This window comes from Ornithorhynchus anatinus, chromosome 14, assembly GCF_004115215.2.
Source record: "Ornithorhynchus anatinus isolate Pmale09 chromosome 14, mOrnAna1.pri.v4, whole genome shotgun sequence".
Lineage (NCBI taxonomy): Eukaryota > Metazoa > Chordata > Mammalia > Monotremata > Ornithorhynchidae > Ornithorhynchus > Ornithorhynchus anatinus.
The window spans coordinates 18978178-18997249 of NC_041741.1; the positions used below are offsets into that span (position 1 = coordinate 18978178).

Here is a 19072-nt window from a genome sequence, read left to right on the forward strand (position 1 = left end):
TCTCTCCATTATACGTTTTTGCACTTTTCATTCATTCATTCATTCAATCATATTCATTGAGCGCTTACTGTGGGCAGAGCACTGCACTAAGCACTTGGAAAGTACAATTCAGCAATAGAAGCAATCCCTGCCCACACCGGGCTTTAGTCTAGAGGGTGGGAGACGGACATCAAAACAAGTAGAGAGGCATCGATAGAAATAAATAGAATTTTATATACATATATACATCAGTGCTGTGGGGCGGGGGTGGGGGTGGGGGAGAGCAAAAGGAGCGAGATGAGGTGACGTGGAAGAGAGGGGGAGCTGAGGAAGAGGGAGGCTTAGTCTGGGAAGGCCTCTTGGAGGAGGTGGGCTTCCAGTAGGGCTTTAAAGGGGGCGAAGAGTGATTGGTGGATTTGAGGAGGGAGGGCGTTCCAGGCCAGAGGTAGTATGTGGGCCAGGAGTCGGCGGCGAGACAGGCGAGATCGAGGCATAGTGGGAAGGTTAGCGCCACTATCATTTCTCCTCACTAAATCACCTTCTAATTGCATTTTGATCTCCTCCCACTGCCTCTGAACCCTTATCTATACTCCTTCCCTGGGATGGAACTCCCTTCCCCACAGTCTGTCAGTTCTTGGCCCTCACGATCCTCAAAATTCTCCTAAACTCCGGGAAGTCTTCACCGATCAAGTCCCAATACCCCGAGGTATATTGACCCAACCACCAACCCAGGATTTATATTGCTATTTATACGTATTCCAAGTAAGTACTTTTAATTGTAAATTCTATTATTTATTCTGATAGTTCACCCTGTCATATTTATTCTGCTCTCTATTTAAAACTGGTTATTCCCCTCACTATTTGTCAATATTATTCTGTCTGTCTTACCCATGAGGTGGCAAGCATGTGAGCAGGGATCCTGTCTGGTGTTTCTCTTGCATTTTCCCAAACGTTTAGTTCAGTGCTCTGTCCTCTCTTTGACTTTTCTTTTGCCATCCATAACACCACCATCCTCCCTGTCTCACAAATCCATAACTTTGACATTATCATCAACTCATCTTGCGCTTTCAAACCCCAAATTCTGTCAACAAATCCTGTTAGTTCTTCCTTCGCAGCACCTCTAGAATACACCCTTTCTTCTCCATCCAGGCTTCTACCACCCTGATCCAAACATGTAAAATTTCCTGCCTTGACTACTGGGAGAAGCAGCTTGGCATAGTGGAAAAGGCACGGGCTTGGGGGTCAGAGATCGTGGATTCTAATCCTGCCCATGCCACTTGTCAGATGTGTGGCTTTGGGCAAGTCCCTTAACTTCTCTGTGCCTCAGTTACCTCATCTGTCAAATGGGGATAAAGCCTGTGAGCCCCAAGTGGGACAACCTGATTACCTGGTATCTACCTAAGTGCTTAGATCAGTGCTTGGCCCATAGTAAGCACTTAACAAATACCATCATCATCAATATTATTATTTTTATTACTGCATCAGCCTCCTTGCTGACCTCTCTGCTTCTTGCCTCTCCCCTTTCCACTTCATACAGATCACTTTTCTGAAAAACAAAAGAAAACAGAGCAAAAAACCATCAAAATAAAAACAACCCGAAGAAAAAAAATTCAATCCACAGCTCTCCACTCCTCAAAAACTTCCATTGGTCGTTCATCCATCCCCACATCAAATAGAAACTCCTTACCACTGGCTGTAAAGTCCTCAATCTGCTGTCTCCGTACAGCCCTGTCTCCCTGATTTCCTACTATAACACCAGTCCACACACTCTGCCCCTCTAATGGCAATCTTCTCTCTGTACTTTGATCTCTTCTCTCTCGCTGCTGACCCCTTGCCCACATCCTCCCAGGGTCCTGCAACGCCCTTCCTCTTCATATCTGACAGTCTGCCACTCTTCCCATTTTCAAAATCATCCTAAAATCACACCTCCTCCTAGGGGCCTTCCCTGGCCAAGTTCTCACCCTCCCCATGGCGATATCTACGCTCTTGGCTCCTTAAGCATCTCCCTCCTCCTGCACCTAAATACTTATCCTTATACTCTACTATTTCCCTTATCCATATTTTATTTTAATGTCTGTCTCCCCCTGAAGACTGTCAGCTCCTTGTGGGCGGGACTTGGGTCTACCGACTCTTCTGAAACATACTCTCCCAAGTCATAGCAGAGTTCTCTGTGAACAGTGAGCACTCAGTAAATACCATTACTTGATGGATTGCAATGCACTTTATTCAATAGATACTTAATAAATACCATTAATGCAACTAGTGCTAGTTGATCCCAAAGTTCACACATCCTTTGTCAGTCCTGCTTGCTGTTTACTGCTAGTGTAGTTTCTCCCTCCCTTCCAGTGCACACAGGGAAATAGGTGGCGTGGTTTGTTTGTTACAGTTGAGCCCAGTTTATCCTGCAAATGTCGAGTTGGGCTTTTGTGGACAGAGGGCAGCGGGTCCGAGCTATCGGATTTGTGCTGGGAGATTTGGGCTGAAAATCTGTTACGAAGACTCACTGGGTGGTCCGTTGACATGCAAGGAAAGATTAATTTGTTGCCTTTAAGATTCTTGTTTTCTAGAGCTGACAAGTCAGACTTCCAGGCACAGTTGAAAAGGTACATAGTTGTAAATGTCCATATAAACTCACAAACTTTACGCACCTAATCATACTAATTATTGTGGATTTGTTTAGTGTTTTCTATGGGCCAAGGACTATCCTTCAGTGCTGGGATAATCAGGTTGGACACAGTTCCTGTTCCTCATGGAGCTCCCAGCTTTTGCAGGAGGGAGGACAGGTATTGAATCCCCATGTTACAGACGAGACTACTGAGGGCACAGAGAAGTTAATAATAATAATAATAATAATAATGTTGGTATTTGTTAAGCGCTTACTATGTGCAGAGCACTGTTCTAAGCGCTGGGGTAGACACAGGGGAATCAGGTTGTCCCACGTGGGGCTCACAGTCAATCCCCATTTTACAGATGAGGTAACTGAGGCACAGAGAAGTTAAGTGACTTGCCCACAGTGACACAGCTGACAAGTGGCAGAGCTGGGATTCGAACTCATGACCTCTGACTCCAAAGCCCGTTCTCTTTCCAGAGCAAGTTAAGTGAAGTGAATTAAGCAAGTTAAGCAAGTTAAGTGAATTGACCAAGGTCACACAGCAGACGTGTTAGAGCTGGGCTTAGAATCCAGGTTCTCTTACTCCCAGGCCACACTGCTTCTCTACACCTACAGATTCTACATGTCTTTTAATAATGGGAGGTGGGGGATTTACTTTCTGTTTGAAGGATTACCTAGGTCTGTTTCTGACCCCTCTCTCTACTGCAGTCAACAAATTAATAATATTTATTGAGCACTTAATGTGTATAGAGTGCTGTATTAAGAGCTTAGGAAAGCACAATATAATAGAGTTGGTAGACATGATCCATGCCCATTAGGGATTTTCAGCCCTCAGGGGCTGACAGACATTAAATTGTAGGGAGAGAAAAATGTAGAGAATAAGGGTATGTACATAGGTCCTGTGGGGCTGGGGTGAGTGAGTTTAGGGGTATGTGGTTGATGCATAGTTGAGGACAGATAAAGGAAATGAGGGATTAAGTCAGGAAAGGCCTCTGAGCTCAAGAAAGCATACTTCTAGGCTCCTCTTGCTCTGAGACCTTGTTCTCTTTACCTAGGTGGTTCCAAAGTTTGTTACTACTCAGTGTCTCCGAAATCTTCTAATTTCTCATCACTGAAAAGCAGCACAGTCTAGTGGAGAGAACACAGGCCTGGAAGTCAAAGGACCTGGGTGATAACCATAACTGTGTCGCTAACCCACTAAGCGATCTCGGGAATGTCGTGTGATAATGATAATAATAATAATAATGAGGTGTGACATTTGTTAAGCATTTACTATGTTCAAAGCACTGTACTAAGGGCTGGGCTAGATACAGGGTAATCCGGTCCCACATGGGGCTCACAGTTTAAATAGAAGGGACACAAGTATTGATTCCCCATTCTGCAGATGAGGGAACTGAAGCACAGAGGCATTAAGTGGCTTCCCCAAGGTCATGCAGCAGGTAAATGGGGGAGATGGTCCAAATCCTCTGACTTCTCTGTGCCTCAGTTTACACTTGTCACCGCCACAGCACTTATGTACATATCTATCATTTTATTCATTTATATTAATGCCGGTTTACTTGTTTTGATGTATATATACTTATGATGCTATTTATTTATATTGATGCTATTGATGCCTCTTTACTTGTTTTGATGTCTGTCTCCTCCGGTCTAGACTGTTAGCCCGTTGTGGGTGAGGATAGTCTCTCTTTATCGGTGAATTGTACTTTCCAAATGCTTAGTACAGTGCTCTGCACACAGTAAGCACTCAATAAATATGATTGAATGAATGAATGAATATCTGTGAAATGGAAGCAGCGTGGCTCAGTGGAAAGAGCATGGGCTTTGGAGTCAGAGGTCATGAGTTCGAATCCCAGCTCTGCCACTTGTCAGCTGTGTGACTGTGGGCAAGTCACTTAACTTCTCTGTGCCTCAGTTACCTCATCTGTAAAATGGGGATTAAGACTGTGAACCCCATGTGGGACAACCTGATTCCCCTGTGTCTCCCCCAGCGCGTAGAACAGTGCTCTGCACATGGTAAGCACTTAACAAATACCAACATTATTATCTGTTCTCCTTCTTGCTTAGATTGTGAGACCCAGGTGGGACAGGGACTGTGTCCATTATGACTATCTTGTATCCCTCGCAATTTTTGGCATGTAGGAAGCACTTAAAAAACACCATTATTATTCTCAAGGAAACAAGAGGACACTGTTCTATTTTCAGAGGACAAGCTTGTCTTGCCACAGTGGCTATTTTCAAAGGACAAGCTTGTCTTGCCACAGTAGTGTATTCAACGTGTGGTGCTCTGTCCTGGATGATGCTACAAATGAAATTAATTTTATAGGTAGATATTGATCCTCCTTTCATGGAATGAAAGTAGAGTTTGTTATTATGTGACCTGCCCCTTCCCCACACTTAGTGTCCAGAGGCAAAATAGCCAGGCCATGTGTGACCCCATTGATTGTAATTTAGGAATGGATCACTAACATCAAATACTGAAATTTTAGAGGTGCCACATTCTAGGAAAACACATACCTCAGGTCCTCCTCTAGACTGTAAGCTCATGGGCTGGGAATTTGTCTACCAGTTCTGTGGAATTCTTCCATGTGCCCAGTAAATACCACGGGTCGAAATTCCATCCATTGATTCTCAATTCCGGTTACATACTCTTTGTATCTCTCTCTCTCTGAATGCCCACTATCGTAGCACCCAATTAAACTGGATCTAGTGCAAATCATCAGAATGTAGAGATTGGGAGTGTGCATACATCAACACATCAGACACGGTGGTGGGATCACTGGTGAGACTTTGTAGTTTTAAGTGCTTTGTAAATAACAACCTGGGCTTTTTTGTTTCTTCAGGTACTGCTTTGGATGACTACTAAGCTGTTGTCTCATAATTGTATCTTCCAACAGAGACTTTTCCTACACTCTTGGGGTTTATGTTGTATGATGCTCCACCATCCCATCACTTGTTATATCTGGGCCCAGTTGACCGGCAAACTGATCTGCCGGGCTTCTCTGCTCTTGATCCGCTCTAATCCTCCTTAGCAATTAAGATAGGCTGGAGGAGTTCAATAGCTTGAGGTTATTCTGGATTTTAATAACTGGAAAACTATCATTGCCCTGTGGAATCCCCATTTGATGAATTTTCTTGCACTCACAGTGCATTGATTTCTACCATTATCATAAAAATAACAAATTGCTGAACACATACAGTAATTGAGATGATTAAGTATGAACAGCAGCCTCTATGTCCCAAAATTAGGACAAGCAAAAGAGCTCTTACACAGGACTGGGGAAAAGGAAGGTTTTCCAATGCATACCAACAGTGATTAAAAAAAAAATCAAGCTTCATTAAAAAAAAATAAATCTAAGGCTGTTCTTAAGAAATGGAAGTAATTTTTAGTCATGTGGAACCAAAATTCCCCAGTGCGTGGGTTACTGGACTGAATCTGGCATAAACACATCTGCAGGTGTTGAGACCTCCTTACAATGAAGTTTTTCTGTGGGGGAAAGCCATGAGTTACTGCCATGAATCCCTCTGCATCCCGGGCTCATATATGCATCGATCTGGATAGCTTAACTTTGCTAAAGAAAATAACAGCATGTGTGTTTATGTGCAGTAAGCTCCTTCACTTTTGTGTCATTTATTTTTTTCCACTTGCAAGAGATTCAACCTTTTCTCCACAGAATTGTTTTGCAATTGGATTAGTAGATGATCCAACTATCAAACTTTTTCAAATTTTCCATTATAAAGGATGTGAAAGATGGATAATCGGGGTGACAAACCAGTGCCGAAAGAATGAAAGGAATGGGTGGGAAACCAAAACAGAGAGAAAAAAAAATGAGTCTCTAGACCATAATTCCAATGCCTTTAGGAAAACTGGATTATTGCCTGTAGATCATTGGGATTGTGCAATTCTCTTAATAAATTCATTTGTGCAGATATTTTTGCCGAAGAGAAATCATTCCCTTACATTAGGAAAAATATAGGAATTTGGTGCTGTAAATAAGAAGACAAGGAAAAGTATCAGAAAATCGGGCCACACATCTTCATCATCATCACCTCTGTCTTGAAAACAAAGTTATAATCCTGTTTTTCTTATTGTTGATCATATAATGAGCGTGACTGGTCCGATAACTATTCCAAAAGTCATCACACTCGCTTCCCCACCTTAATGCCTGCTGTGGGCATAAATATGACAGTTAATATTCGTTTTTTGTTTTCCAGCAGTATTTATTTGTTGCAATATTCTTCTAGGGTTCTTGACGGAGAGAAACGTATTCCATCAAGACAAAGTATATGAACATTATGCAATCAGTTTCAAAATATACGGTCCTAGTTCTAACCCGACTTTTGCAACCTATGGTCCCAAAATATCTTGCGAAGATTCCCCAAATAGCGCAATTAGAGTCTGGATGAACTCCCCGCATAAATAATAATTATTGCCTCCATTTACATGAAATTCAAGAATGTGCCTCATAGCGATAGATTTATGTCCAAATTTATGCTAAACCTATTCTTATTCTCGAGAGTAGACGTAAAATTCCTTTTTGGGTAGTTATTCACCACTATCATTCAGCCCCATTTTGGATAATGATAAAAGAAATAGCATCGTAAGCCCATTTTTTTGACTTCTAATAGACTTTAAAACTCTGATTTACTCTGTGCTCACTAAAAAAAGTGCCATAATTTATGGGTGATTAACATCTGAGTGGCCCTGTTCAGACTAATGTGATACAGAGTGTGTTGTAGAGATGTGATGTCAAGGAACTCGGGTGTCTCAATATGGAGTTTAACAAGATCTGTGCTGTATTTTGCAGCATGCTCTGTCTGACAAGGCGTGTGTGAAAACATTTGATCCAAAGACAACTTGCTTGCAGGAGTGCCTTATCACCACCTTTCAGGAAGCTTACTTTGTTTCAGAGAGTTTTGAAGAAGCCAAAGAAAAGATGAGGTATTGTTTTCCCTCCGGTTTTGAGACAAGAAACTGCCTATCCTGATTTCCCCCACTCCCCCCAAACTTTCTCTCTATGATACCACTGGGAGCTGACAGTTCATTCTTTTTGTTTCCGTTCCGCAGAGATTTTGCAAAGTCAATAACTCGTCCCTTCTCTGTGTACTTCAATCCTTACACACAGAGCATCGAAATCCTGAAAGACACCAGAAGTATTGAAAATGTGGTCCAGGACCTTCGGAGCGATCTGAACACTGTGTGTGATGCCCTAAACAAAATGAACAGATATTTGGGGATCTGATGCTGGTGGCCGGTTGCTTTCTCTGTTGACCACTTTGAGAATCGACAACAGAGTCAAGACCCTCTATCTCTCTTACCTTTCTGGAACATCATTTTCTGTGCCCTAGCTTTGCTAGTAATATGCCTCACTGTGTATCTCTATCTACTTGTAACGTGCAGATCAAAGAAGACTAAGCATATATGTGAACTCCCGTGGCAGAGTTAAACTTCCCTACCTATAAGATGGGCTTTTGCCTGAAAGGATGTCCATGTGGGAGTGGTCCCTGGAGCTCAGTTCGGGGTGGTGAAGAGGGGCCAATTTTACCAGGAAAACCAGTGTCCCGACACCATCCCTGGCAAAAATGGAGTGACTTTGGCCTGCATTCAGATAGAGCCCCTACCCTGACACCCCTCAGCCTTATCTCTCTCCCACAAGTGAGACCTTCTCTCTTTATGGGATTTCAGACCTGGGCTTGCCTGTGTTCACTCTCCCAGAGAAAGAGACTATTTAGGGGAATAAGCCTCTCATTGGCAAGATATGTAAAACAATCTGAATCTAATTCCTCAGTGAATTAGCAAGCAATGAAAGAGGGCTTTGGGGAGGAAGGAGAGAACCCTCTTGCTTTGTAAAGACACTGGTACTGGTAATTTATATTACCTAGAGATGGGGAGATGGGGAGTCTTGGCCTTGTTGAAATGCATGGGTCATGGGTCATCCTGTCTTTGCATTTCTATTCCCAGTTCTGCTTCACCATCTCGGACCAGCCAATTGGCCACAAAATAAGCTGGGTAATAATTGGGGGACCTCTCTGTTATTTAGCTTGGAATGCTGCTTTGGATGAAGAGCGTCTCTGACAACCAAAGGCCAATTACAGCAAATTCCTCCTCAGCTGGAAAGAGCTGTTCCCTACATAGCTTCTCCTAGAGTTGGAATTTTCTGCAGGGAATGGAGAGCTAAATGCTCTCCTCTCCCTTCTACGGTTGTTTAAGCTTGGAAAACACCCTGGTCCCTGGTGTTTGCATTGACAGGAATTGAAATAGAAATATCCTTAGGGTTCCCCAAACCACTTTGGTTACATAGACTTTGTCCGGTGACCCTATCCCACCCTGGTTTGTTTCGTGCCTAGGGACACTTTCCATTTATTAGGAGCCAGTGATTTGTTCTGAGTGGACCTAGCTGGCAGTCTGGCAGCCAGAAGGAGGTGGCCACAGTCTGGCTTTAATTTTGGAAAAGTTAGGCGTCATTTGGGTGGTTGGTAGGTTTTCAGAAACTTGTCTAGATCCATTTTCAACCATAAAATAACCACTTGGAGTTTTGCGCTTGGGAGCCTCACCACTGGATTCTCACCCAAGGGCCACTGGCAGGGAGTTTAGTCTGTCCTGCTTAATGTTTTTAAATTGTACGTCCCCCAAAGGCCAGAGACCCTGTTTAATTCCTGCACGAGGATTCCTTCCCAGTGCTTAGCACAGTGCTCTGAATTCAGTAAGTGCTTAATAAATACTATCACTACTGCTACTGAGAATGATAATCCAGCCCTCCTCCATGAGGAATAATGCTACAGATAATCCTACATTTCAAAAAAGAGTATAAAGTTTTTCACCATCTAATTAGTGTCTTATTGCCCTTCATCAATTATTAGTTTTATATCCCTAAAGCATATTAAAGTTTCATACTCTGAAAATTCACTAGAAGCAGCCAAATTCACTTCCAAGTCAAAACTCCTGTTGACCCTTTCTCCTCCATCTAAACAGCTACTATTCTGATCAAAACATTTATCATATCCTGCCTTTCATTACCCTCCTCACTGACTTTCTGGCTTCCTTTCTCTCCACATCACAGTCCCTATTTCACTCTGCTTCCCTGAACAAATGCCGTTCAGTTCACTTCTCCCCGCTCCTCAAGAACTTCCAGCGGTTGCGCATCCAGCTTTGTGGCTAGCAGAAATTTCCTAACCATTAGATTTTAATTCCTCAGTCAGCTTGTCCCCTCCCATTTTACCTTGCTGATTTCCTGCTACAACCAAGCCCACACACTTTGCTCCCCCGAAGCCGACATATTCACTGTACCTCGATCTTGCTGCTGACCCCTTCCTACATCCACCCTCTAACCTAGAACTCCCTCCCTCTTCACATATAAGAAACACTCTCCCCTCCTTCAAAGTCTTATTAAAATCACATCTCCTTCAAGATGTTTCTCCTGACTAAGCAGTCATTTCCCCTACTCTCTCTTCCTTCTGCACTTCTCTTGCATTTGGATCTGTACCCTTTAGGAACGTAATAATCATTCCACCCTAAGCCCCACAGCACCAACGTACATCGCCGTAATTAATTTTAACATCTACCTACTCTGCACCATAAGCTTCTTGTGGTCAGGGAATGTGTTTACCAACTTTGTTATAGTATAGTCTCCCAAGCACTTAATAGAGTGTTCTGCACATAGTAAGTGCTCAATAAATACAACTCCTTGATTGACTGATTGACCCCTTCCACCTAACAGTAATCCTCAAAACACTTGTTTTCATTTGTTTGCCAACATCCTCTAAGCAGCCCAAGAACTATGCAGCACTCACGCAGTGTAGTACAAAAGTCATTTCCTATTTCAAAAAGAAGTGAGGTTACATGTGACGAAGCAGTGATTTGACAGTTTTCGAAATGAGTGTTTGAAAACAGATCAACATACAACTTTTCAAGGTTAAAATGTCAGCTTTTCTTTTTTAACCCTGAACCTATTGTTATGGGGCATGACTCAAAACCTGCCACCCCTTGGAAACTGATATTTCTATCAGAGATGATAAGAATGCAATAGGTGTGAATAACCCTATCACCCTGAAGTAAAACCGACTATCTCAGTTGGGTGCTTCTCTAGTTCCTCTGTTCTCTTCTCTGTTGACTGTACGAGTGTGTGAGTGTGTGTGTGAGATAGAAAGAGAGCAAAACAGAGAGACAAACTGGCCAAGATCAACTGTTAGAATTTTCTTCTCTCCTCTGACTTTTGCATACATACAAAGAATGCCACATATATAGCCCAAATCCTCTCCTTCCTGGAGTTCCTGGTGACTACTATAGTTTTAAAATACAAATTGGGGTCTAAGCAGCCATTTAATGTCTTGGTAAAGATTGCTTCATCTTCTCCATCCTCCCGCTTCTTCCACTGTGTGTCTTCCCTCTCTCTGATGGATTCATCTACAGTAGAATGCCGAGAAGGGGAGAGAGAACAGTGAGAATAGAAAAAAAAAATGATAGCAATCGTCGTGTTTCGTTTGGAAAGTATCCTGAGAATCGGTTCCAGACTCTAAAGATGCAGTTGTGTTTGTAAATTTATATGTAACCCTTCTGGTCATCCTGAGTCCTTTGAGTAGAGTTACACCCAGAGTAAACCCCCAACATAGCATAGATAGGGAAGGGTGAGAATTCCATAAGGAATAGGTGGGGGGACAAATAGTTCAGGTGTTGATAATTTTAATGATGGGGAAATCTTTGCTTCCTCTCAATGCTTCTCAAAGGAGTGCTTATTGAGGCAGCATGATGTTATTCTGAATGAAGGGAGATGCTCAGCAACTTCCTTGATATCAATCAGTTGCATTTGTTGAGCACTTGTGTGTAGAGCACTTTACTACGCAGTTGGGAGAGAGAGAAGGAGAAAGGACGGGAGGGGTCCTGAAGCATAAGGGAGGAAAAGAGCAGCTGGATAATGATCTTGGAGAGGTAAGGTCCTGAAAGTGGATTCTAGCCTTTTTTTTAACATTTGGAAAGCAATTCCACTTGAGCTGGATTTATTTCAATAGAATCGAAAGTCACATCAGCAAGAGTCATTCTGGCAAGTATAACAGATTTCAGCAGATGAATTAATCAGGCGATTCACCGGCAAGAGACGCTTCTAGTTATTCGTGAAAAATCCACTGTGAAAGAACTTTTCACAAGATGTAATAGTTGTACCATCAATATGGCTTCCCCAAGCCTCTAAATAGAGTTATATTGGGGTTGGTAATGAGATGGATGGCCTGGATTTATTTTGAACATTCAGAAGAGTGGATGATAAGGTTCTAAATGTACCTGAAGTTTTTTTTTTATGAATTTGCAAACTTTATTATGGCTAACAGGAGCGAAACCTCCATAAACTCACTGGCAGTTTAAGGTGGAGAAGGTGCCTGAATCGAGTTAATGCCACGAGATAGCAGATAACTTCTAGGCCTGTCTTGATAGCTGATTATATCCCAAATATGCTCTGTAATTCCTTGGAAAAAGACACAGTTCTGCCAGTTTGTACGTTTGTTTTCATCACATGTTTTGGTTAGAAGGTGACAGCAGAATTAGGAAATGTTTTTCTGACAATGTGCATCTGTCTGGATACAGAGCAGTGTGGGGTTGGAAGAAAACAGTTGTGCATACATGAAGATGGTGACACAGGTCCCCCTTAAAGGTGGGCTTCTGTGAGAACACGACCCCCGTGCTAGAGGAGAGCTGGGTGAACCCCAGAGGGATTCAAATTAAAATTCTCCTCACTCACCGTCATCTTGGTGGAAGTCACTTCTCTTCTAGAGTTTGGAAAAGTGATTTTCTCTGTGCATCAGGCAATCGAAAATAAGAATACTAAGGAAAATATCTCCTTTAGTATATCGTACATTGTGTTATCACCTGAAGATAAATAAGGTCAGTCATCCGGTGTTTCCTAGAGTGACAAGTTGGCTAGGCGTACAGCAGAATTGTTTACCATTATTAAATTGCATTGCACTATTTAAAAACGGGCAACTTCGACTAAGGTGTTGTGTGAGCGTGTGTGGTTAAGGATTATGGAAATTAGGTTTCTGGCTTAGCCTCATTTATTTACTGTGTAATTCAAAATGATGCTTTATGGATATGCTATATATGTACTTGCTATGCTCGCGTAGAGTAAATGGACCTGAGCCTAATGAATGTAAAGCATTGCCGCATTTACCCTCATGCAAAGTCTCAAATGGAAAAATGTGCTTTTACATGGAAACAAATGGAAAATACAAAGTTTCATTTTCAAACAGAGTCATGGCTCACATCATCTCATTTCCTTCATTTGGTCGGGAGAGACATTAACGAGACGTGGTTGCCCTCCGATTCATTTGGTTTAATTTCCAATTACGAAGAATCAGGTATCTCTGTCACTGACACTCGAACCTTATTATCGCTGTTTCATCAGAAAACTCTGGGCTGTTTTCTCCATGTACTTTTTCCAGAGGCGGTCTCATCCGAGGGGGTCCGATCTTACGAAAAGTCTGGTTTGAGAAGCCAACGGTCAAAGGAATCAGCATTAGATAATTACTCTGCCACTTCTAAATAATCGTGTTTGACTTATTTCAGGACATGCTTGGCCTGCATTCAATCAATAGCTCGTTGGGGCCTTAGCATATTTGCAATCGACATTTTCGTTGGCAGCACTAGCCTCCAAGATCAAGATGCCCCAAGGTCAGAAACGTTCGGGACAGGTTGGTCTCCTCTGACTCATCTCACTCATCTAAGAAAAATCAGCTTCTCTAGGCAGACCTAACCAGGACATGTCACAGACACTAGAATCCACATTAAAAACAACAACAACCAAAACCAACAAAAAATAGAATCTGAAATTTAGCTTTCTGGGACTATCCTTCAAAATCTCATAGCCAGGATGAAATCAGGCAATGACCAGGGGTAGGAACATTTTGAAAAAAGACAGTTCTAGTCAAAACTCTCCTTGTCCTGACTGTGGGGCTCGGCCTTACTTTTTGGCCAGGAAGTGTTTTCAGGGAGGATCAACCAACAGGGCGACTCCTTCAAGGACACTGAAGAAATGCCAGCATCGAGACGCCTTCTTCATCGACAGTCCACGTTCCACATTTTCTTGTTTCTTCAGTATCCCTACCCTTTTCCACCCCCGGTGGTTTCCGCACGGTCCCAGAGACCTTGGAAAATTTGTGGCTGGGTGGAAGTATCAGAGGGCCAGCTGCAACCTGCTCAGATGGGGAAAAAAATCAAGCCGTTTAGGAGGCGGGGTCCAGTAATTCCATTGTTCTGTATTTCCCTCTCATGCTCAATTATGTGGAGTTTTGTGAGAACAACCCTTGTGTTAGAGGTGACAGGGTTCACCTAGGAGGAATTAAAATTAGCACATAATAAATGCTTAACAAAAACCATCTGCTCATGAGCACAGTAACAAGTTTTCATTGCAGGGATGAGGTTGGACAGTCGATCGAGCGGTTTATTGGGGGAAAAGGTGGATAATAATAATAATAATGATGATGTTGGTATTTGTTAAGCGCTTACTATGTGTACAGCACTGTTCACATACAGGATCATCAGGTTGTCCCACGTGAGGCTCACAGTCTTGATCCCCATTTTGCAGATGAGGTAACTGAGGCACAGAGAAGTGAAGTGACTTGCCCAAAGTTACACACTGACCAGTGGCAGAGTCGAGATTCGAACCCATGACCTCTGACTCCCAAGACCGGGCTCTTTCTGCTGAGCCACGCTACTTCTCTAGGAACAGGATAAGTGGGCCGGGACTCAATAGGAAGGGCAGACAAGACACTGAATGGTTGAATCCTAGTCCTGATTCTGTTACTTGGTGTCTTCGGGCAAGTCACTTTACTTTTCCATGCCTCTGTTTCCTCATCTGTGTACTGGGACAAAATATCCATTCTTCTTTCCAGGGTGTGAGCTCCATTTGGGTCAGAGCCTGAATCTAATCTCTTTATTAGCAGCTTCCACTAAGCAGTGTGGCTTAGCGGAAAGAGCCTGGGCTTGGGAGTCAGAGGTCATGGGTTCTAATCCTGGCTCCACTGCTTGTCAGCCGTGTGACTTTGGGCCAGTCACTTCACTTCTCTGTGCTTCACTTACCTCCTCTGTAAAATGGAGATTAAGACTGTGAGCCTCACGTGAGACATCCTGATGACCTTGTATCTACCCCAGGGTTTAGAACAGTGCTTGGCACATAGTAAGTGCTTAACAAATACCAACATTATTATTATTAGTCTCAGTAGTAGCGGGGTTAATAATAATAATAATAATAATAATAAGGATGATGGTTGACACATAGTAAGAGCTTAACAAATGCCATCATCCATATTATTATTATTATTATTGTTAATAATAACGCTGCTACTTCTGAGACTAATAATAATAATGTTGGCATTTAAGTGCTTACTATGTGCCAAGCACTGTTCTAAGCACTGGGGGAGATACATAGTGATCAGGTTGTCCAACTTGGGGCTCACAGTCTTAATCCCCGTTTTACAGATGAGGTCACTGAGGCCCAGAGAAGTTAAAGGACTGGCCCAAAGTCACACAGCTGACAAGTGGCAGGCGCAGGATTAGAACCCACGACCTCTGACTTCCAAGCCCGGGCTCTTTCCACTAAGCCACGCTGCTTCTCTTCTTACTACTAATACTCCTGGAGCTCCTGGCTGTTGTTTTTGCTCTTTCTCCTAGAGTGAGAGTGTGACCCTGCATTAATTATTCAAATAAATACAACTTCCCCCTTTTCAGGCCCCCAGAGTTCTCGGATTTCCATTTTGACTTGCCTGTCCTGAGATCCACTGGGTCTGTTGTCTCAATCACACAACCTTACAGATAGTAAATGAGAGAAAACACACATTAGTCCACTTTTCCATTAAAAAAAAAACCAAAACACAACTTGCTGGGAATGTTTAAGTTGGAAGTGGATTCCCAAGCTTCAGATGCCCTGTTTTAGGTGATCTTTGGCTGTTGTTTTTCCATCGGGGCCATTTTAGTCATTGGGCAGAAGGGTACCTGCTCATGTCCAGGTCTGGCTCCTGGAGCCGAAAAGCTTCCTCACCCTCTGCTCCCTAATACTCTTACACAACTGTGCAAGGCTCACAATAGCAACTTCTCTTTAATACCTTGCCTGACTCGGTCCTAGGTTAAAAAATACCTTAAACAGTGCCAGGGAACAGCTATTTCGTGTCGCTGGGGAGAATGAAAAAGGGCAAAACCATCAGACATGATCTCCTTAAAATATTATCTTCTCCTCTCCAGCTCCTCCTTCCTCCTACCCTTTCTTTGACTCTCCCATATTTCCAGCAGCCTCTCAAGAGGGATCTCCCACCTCCTCTCAAAATCTACCCGCTCCACTTAGGCCTCCAACCCCTTCACATCATATAAAAACACTAGCCCTGTCCCTTCTTCCCTCCCCGACCGCCGTCTTCAACTTTTTGCTCTCCACTGGTTTCTTCCCCAGTGCTTGCAAACCTATTCATGTATCCCCCATCCTACAAATAATTCTCTCTTGACCCTCCAGTTCCCCCCAGTCATTGTCCCTCTCGAAATTCCTGGAGAGAATTGTTCACAACCGACTGCATCCACTTCCTCTCCGCCATTCCCTCCGATCCGGCTTCCACCCCCTTCACTCCACGGAAGCTGCCCTCTCTAAGGTCACCAGTAACCTCCTCCTTGCCAAATCCAACAGCCTCTCTATTACATCCTAATCCTCCTCGATCTCTTGGCTGCCTTTGACCCTGCGGACCATCCCCTTCTCCTGGAAACGTTATCTATCCTAGGCTTCACTGTCACTGTCCCCTCCTGGCTCTCTTCCTATCTTTCTGGCCACTCATTCTCAGTCTCTTTTGCTTCCTCTTCTGCTTCCCACCCTCTCACACTGGGAATCCCTCAAAGCTCAGTTCTGGCTTCCCTTCTAGTTTCCATCTACACCCACTCCTTTGGAGAACTCATTCATTTTCACAGCTTCAACTACCACCTCCATGCAAATGATTCCCAAAGCTACATCTCCAGCCCTGACCTCTTTCCATCTCTGCAGTCTCACATTTCCTCTTGCCTTCAGAACATTTTTACTTTCGAGAAGGAGCATGGCATGGCGGATGGAGGACGAGCCTGGAAGTCAGAAGTGTTCTAATCCCAGCTCCCCCACTTGCCTGCTGTGTGACCTTGGGCAAGTCACTTCATTTCTCTGTGCTTCAGGTTCCTTATCTGTAAAATGAGGATTGAGACTGTGAGCCCTATGTGGGATAGGGACTGTGACCATCCCAATCTGCTTGTATTCTCCCCCAGCGCTTAGTTACAGTGCCTGGCACATAGTAAGTGCCTAACAAATACCATAACGATAATGATTCTTTGATGTTCCGCCATCACAAACTTGTCCAAAACAGAACTATTTCTCTCTCCACCAAAACCCCATCCTCACGCTGACTTTCCCATCTTTGTAGACACCAGCAAATCCTTCCTGTCTCACAAGCCCTTAACCTTGACATTAGCCCAGACTCACCAATCAGTCAATCAGTGGTATTATTTGAGGACTTTCTGTGAGCAGACTGTTATACCAAACATTTGGGAGAGTATGCTACAAAAGGGTTGGTAGACATGTTCCTTGCCCACAAGGAGCTTACGGTCTAGTGCGGGGGAGGCAGATACTGTGATAAATGATGGTTGGGAGCGTAAGTGCTGTGGGAATGAGGGTAGGGGGAATAGCAATTGCTTAAAGGGTAAATATCCAAGTGAAGGGGTGCTGCAGAAGGGAGAATGAGGAAGGAAAATGAGGGTTTAGTTAGGGAAGGCTTCTTGGAGGAGTTATGATTTCGATAAGGCTTTAAAGGAGAGGAGTGAGTGGTGGTCTCATCAATGGTATTTACTGAGCATTTACTATGTGCAGAGTACTGTACTAAACACTTGGGATTATGATAAGATACAGTTGGTAGACCCGTTCCCGGTCTGTCCCAAATGAAGGGGGAAGGAGGCCCGGACCCTTGGAGCCATTACCACGTGGGCTCGGGATCTCTGCTCCCCTGGGGGCTAGCTCTTTAGCAGCCTTTTTTGCCACCGACCGCCGACTTTAGCTGCTTTTTGGCCACCGACTGCCCACTCATCCACGCCGGGACCGCCTCTCTCTTCTGGGAAGCTGAGCCTTGTCATCGCCCGGACCCTTGGAGCCATTACCACGTGGGCTGGGGATCTCTGCTCCCCTGAGGCGCAGCCTTGGCCGGCCCGGCCCCGATTCCCGACAAGCCCCCCCTTCACCTGCCGCTCGCCGACTCATCTGCGCCTCTTTCGCCTCCCCCGGGGAGCTGAGCCTTGGACTGCCTGGACCCGCGCCCGCCTCATCCTTTCCCAACCTGGACCTCCGCACCCCCGCTCGGGAACTCCGACACTAAGGATCTTCACCCCCACAGACCCCCAGCCACCAGTTCCCATTCCACCCCCTCTGCTCTGGCCCGGGGACATTGCACTCCCCTTCTCGACCCTGGGGACATTGTGTCCCCCTGCTCGGGCCCGGGGATATTGTGCTCCCCTGCTCGGCCTTAGGGACATTGTGTCCTCTGGGGACATTGTGCCCCCCTGCTCGGGCCCGGGGACATTGTGCTCCCCTGCTCGAGCCCGGGGACATTGTGCTCCCCTGCTCGGGCCCGGGGACATTGTGCTCCCCTGCTCGGCCCTAGGGACATTGTGTCCTCTGGGGACCTTGTGTCCCCCTGCTCGGGCCTGGGGACATTGTGCTCCCCAACCGCCCCCCCACTCCGCCTGAAGCGGCCATTTTGGGAAGGCCTCACTCCCTCTTCCCCCTTGAGGTGATTCATCTCCCCCGCCCCCGCCCCGGACGACGATGTCCTGGTTCTCACCGTGTTACCTTACCTTAGCCGCCGCCTACGGCCACAACCCACCCCGGACAACCTCAGGGCCCCCGCCGCCGCCTCAGAGACATTTGGTCATGAGCTCTGGGACTCTCTCGGCCGCTAGCCGCTTGACTTTGAGTCTGCTCGGGTAGGGTCGGGTCGGGTCATCGCCTGCTTATTAACACTCTTGTATTGTATCATACTGTCCCATGTTGCTATATTACCGATTTCGCTTGTTATTGTTTATTGTCGTCAGTGCTGCCACCCTCCTCTCTGGCCTCACCAGCCGCCTGACTTTGAGTTTGATCAGGTCGGCCCTTAATCGAGCCTACCCCCCGACCCTGGTCATCGCCCGCTTATTAACACTACTGTATTGTATCATACTGTATCATGTTGCTATATTACCGATTTCGTTTGTTACTGTTTATTTTTGTCAGTGCTGCCACCCACCCCTCTGGCCTCACCATGTCCCTCCTCCCCCCCTCCTCCCGCCCGCCCCTTCCTATCCTCCCCTTCCCCTTTCCCTCTCTCGCTCAGCTCTTTCCCGCTCTCTCCTCTGCCTCCTCCCCGACCCCCCGCCCTAGAACCCCACTTTACCAGCGCTACCCCTCTTCCCCCTCCCCCTACTTTCCCCCCCAACCAAACCCCCTCCTCCCCCTCTCCCCCCTTCTCTCT

The 19072-nt window shown here is 44.9% G+C and overlaps 1 protein-coding gene across 1 annotated transcript in view; it reads left to right on the forward strand.

Annotated features, from left to right (window-relative positions):
- The window catches only part of TPH2 (tryptophan hydroxylase 2), a 118195-nt gene extending 108603 nt beyond the window's left edge, over window positions 1-9592 (forward strand). The window contains exons 10-11 of the mRNA XM_029078578.1: window positions 7399-7532; window positions 7659-9592. Of these exons, the coding sequence (XP_028934411.1) occupies window positions 7399-7532; window positions 7659-7833 (309 nt within the window). The 3' untranslated portion in view covers window positions 7834-9592. The remainder of the gene's footprint in view (window positions 1-7398; window positions 7533-7658) is intronic.
- The last annotated feature ends 9480 nt before the right edge of the window (window positions 9593-19072 follow it).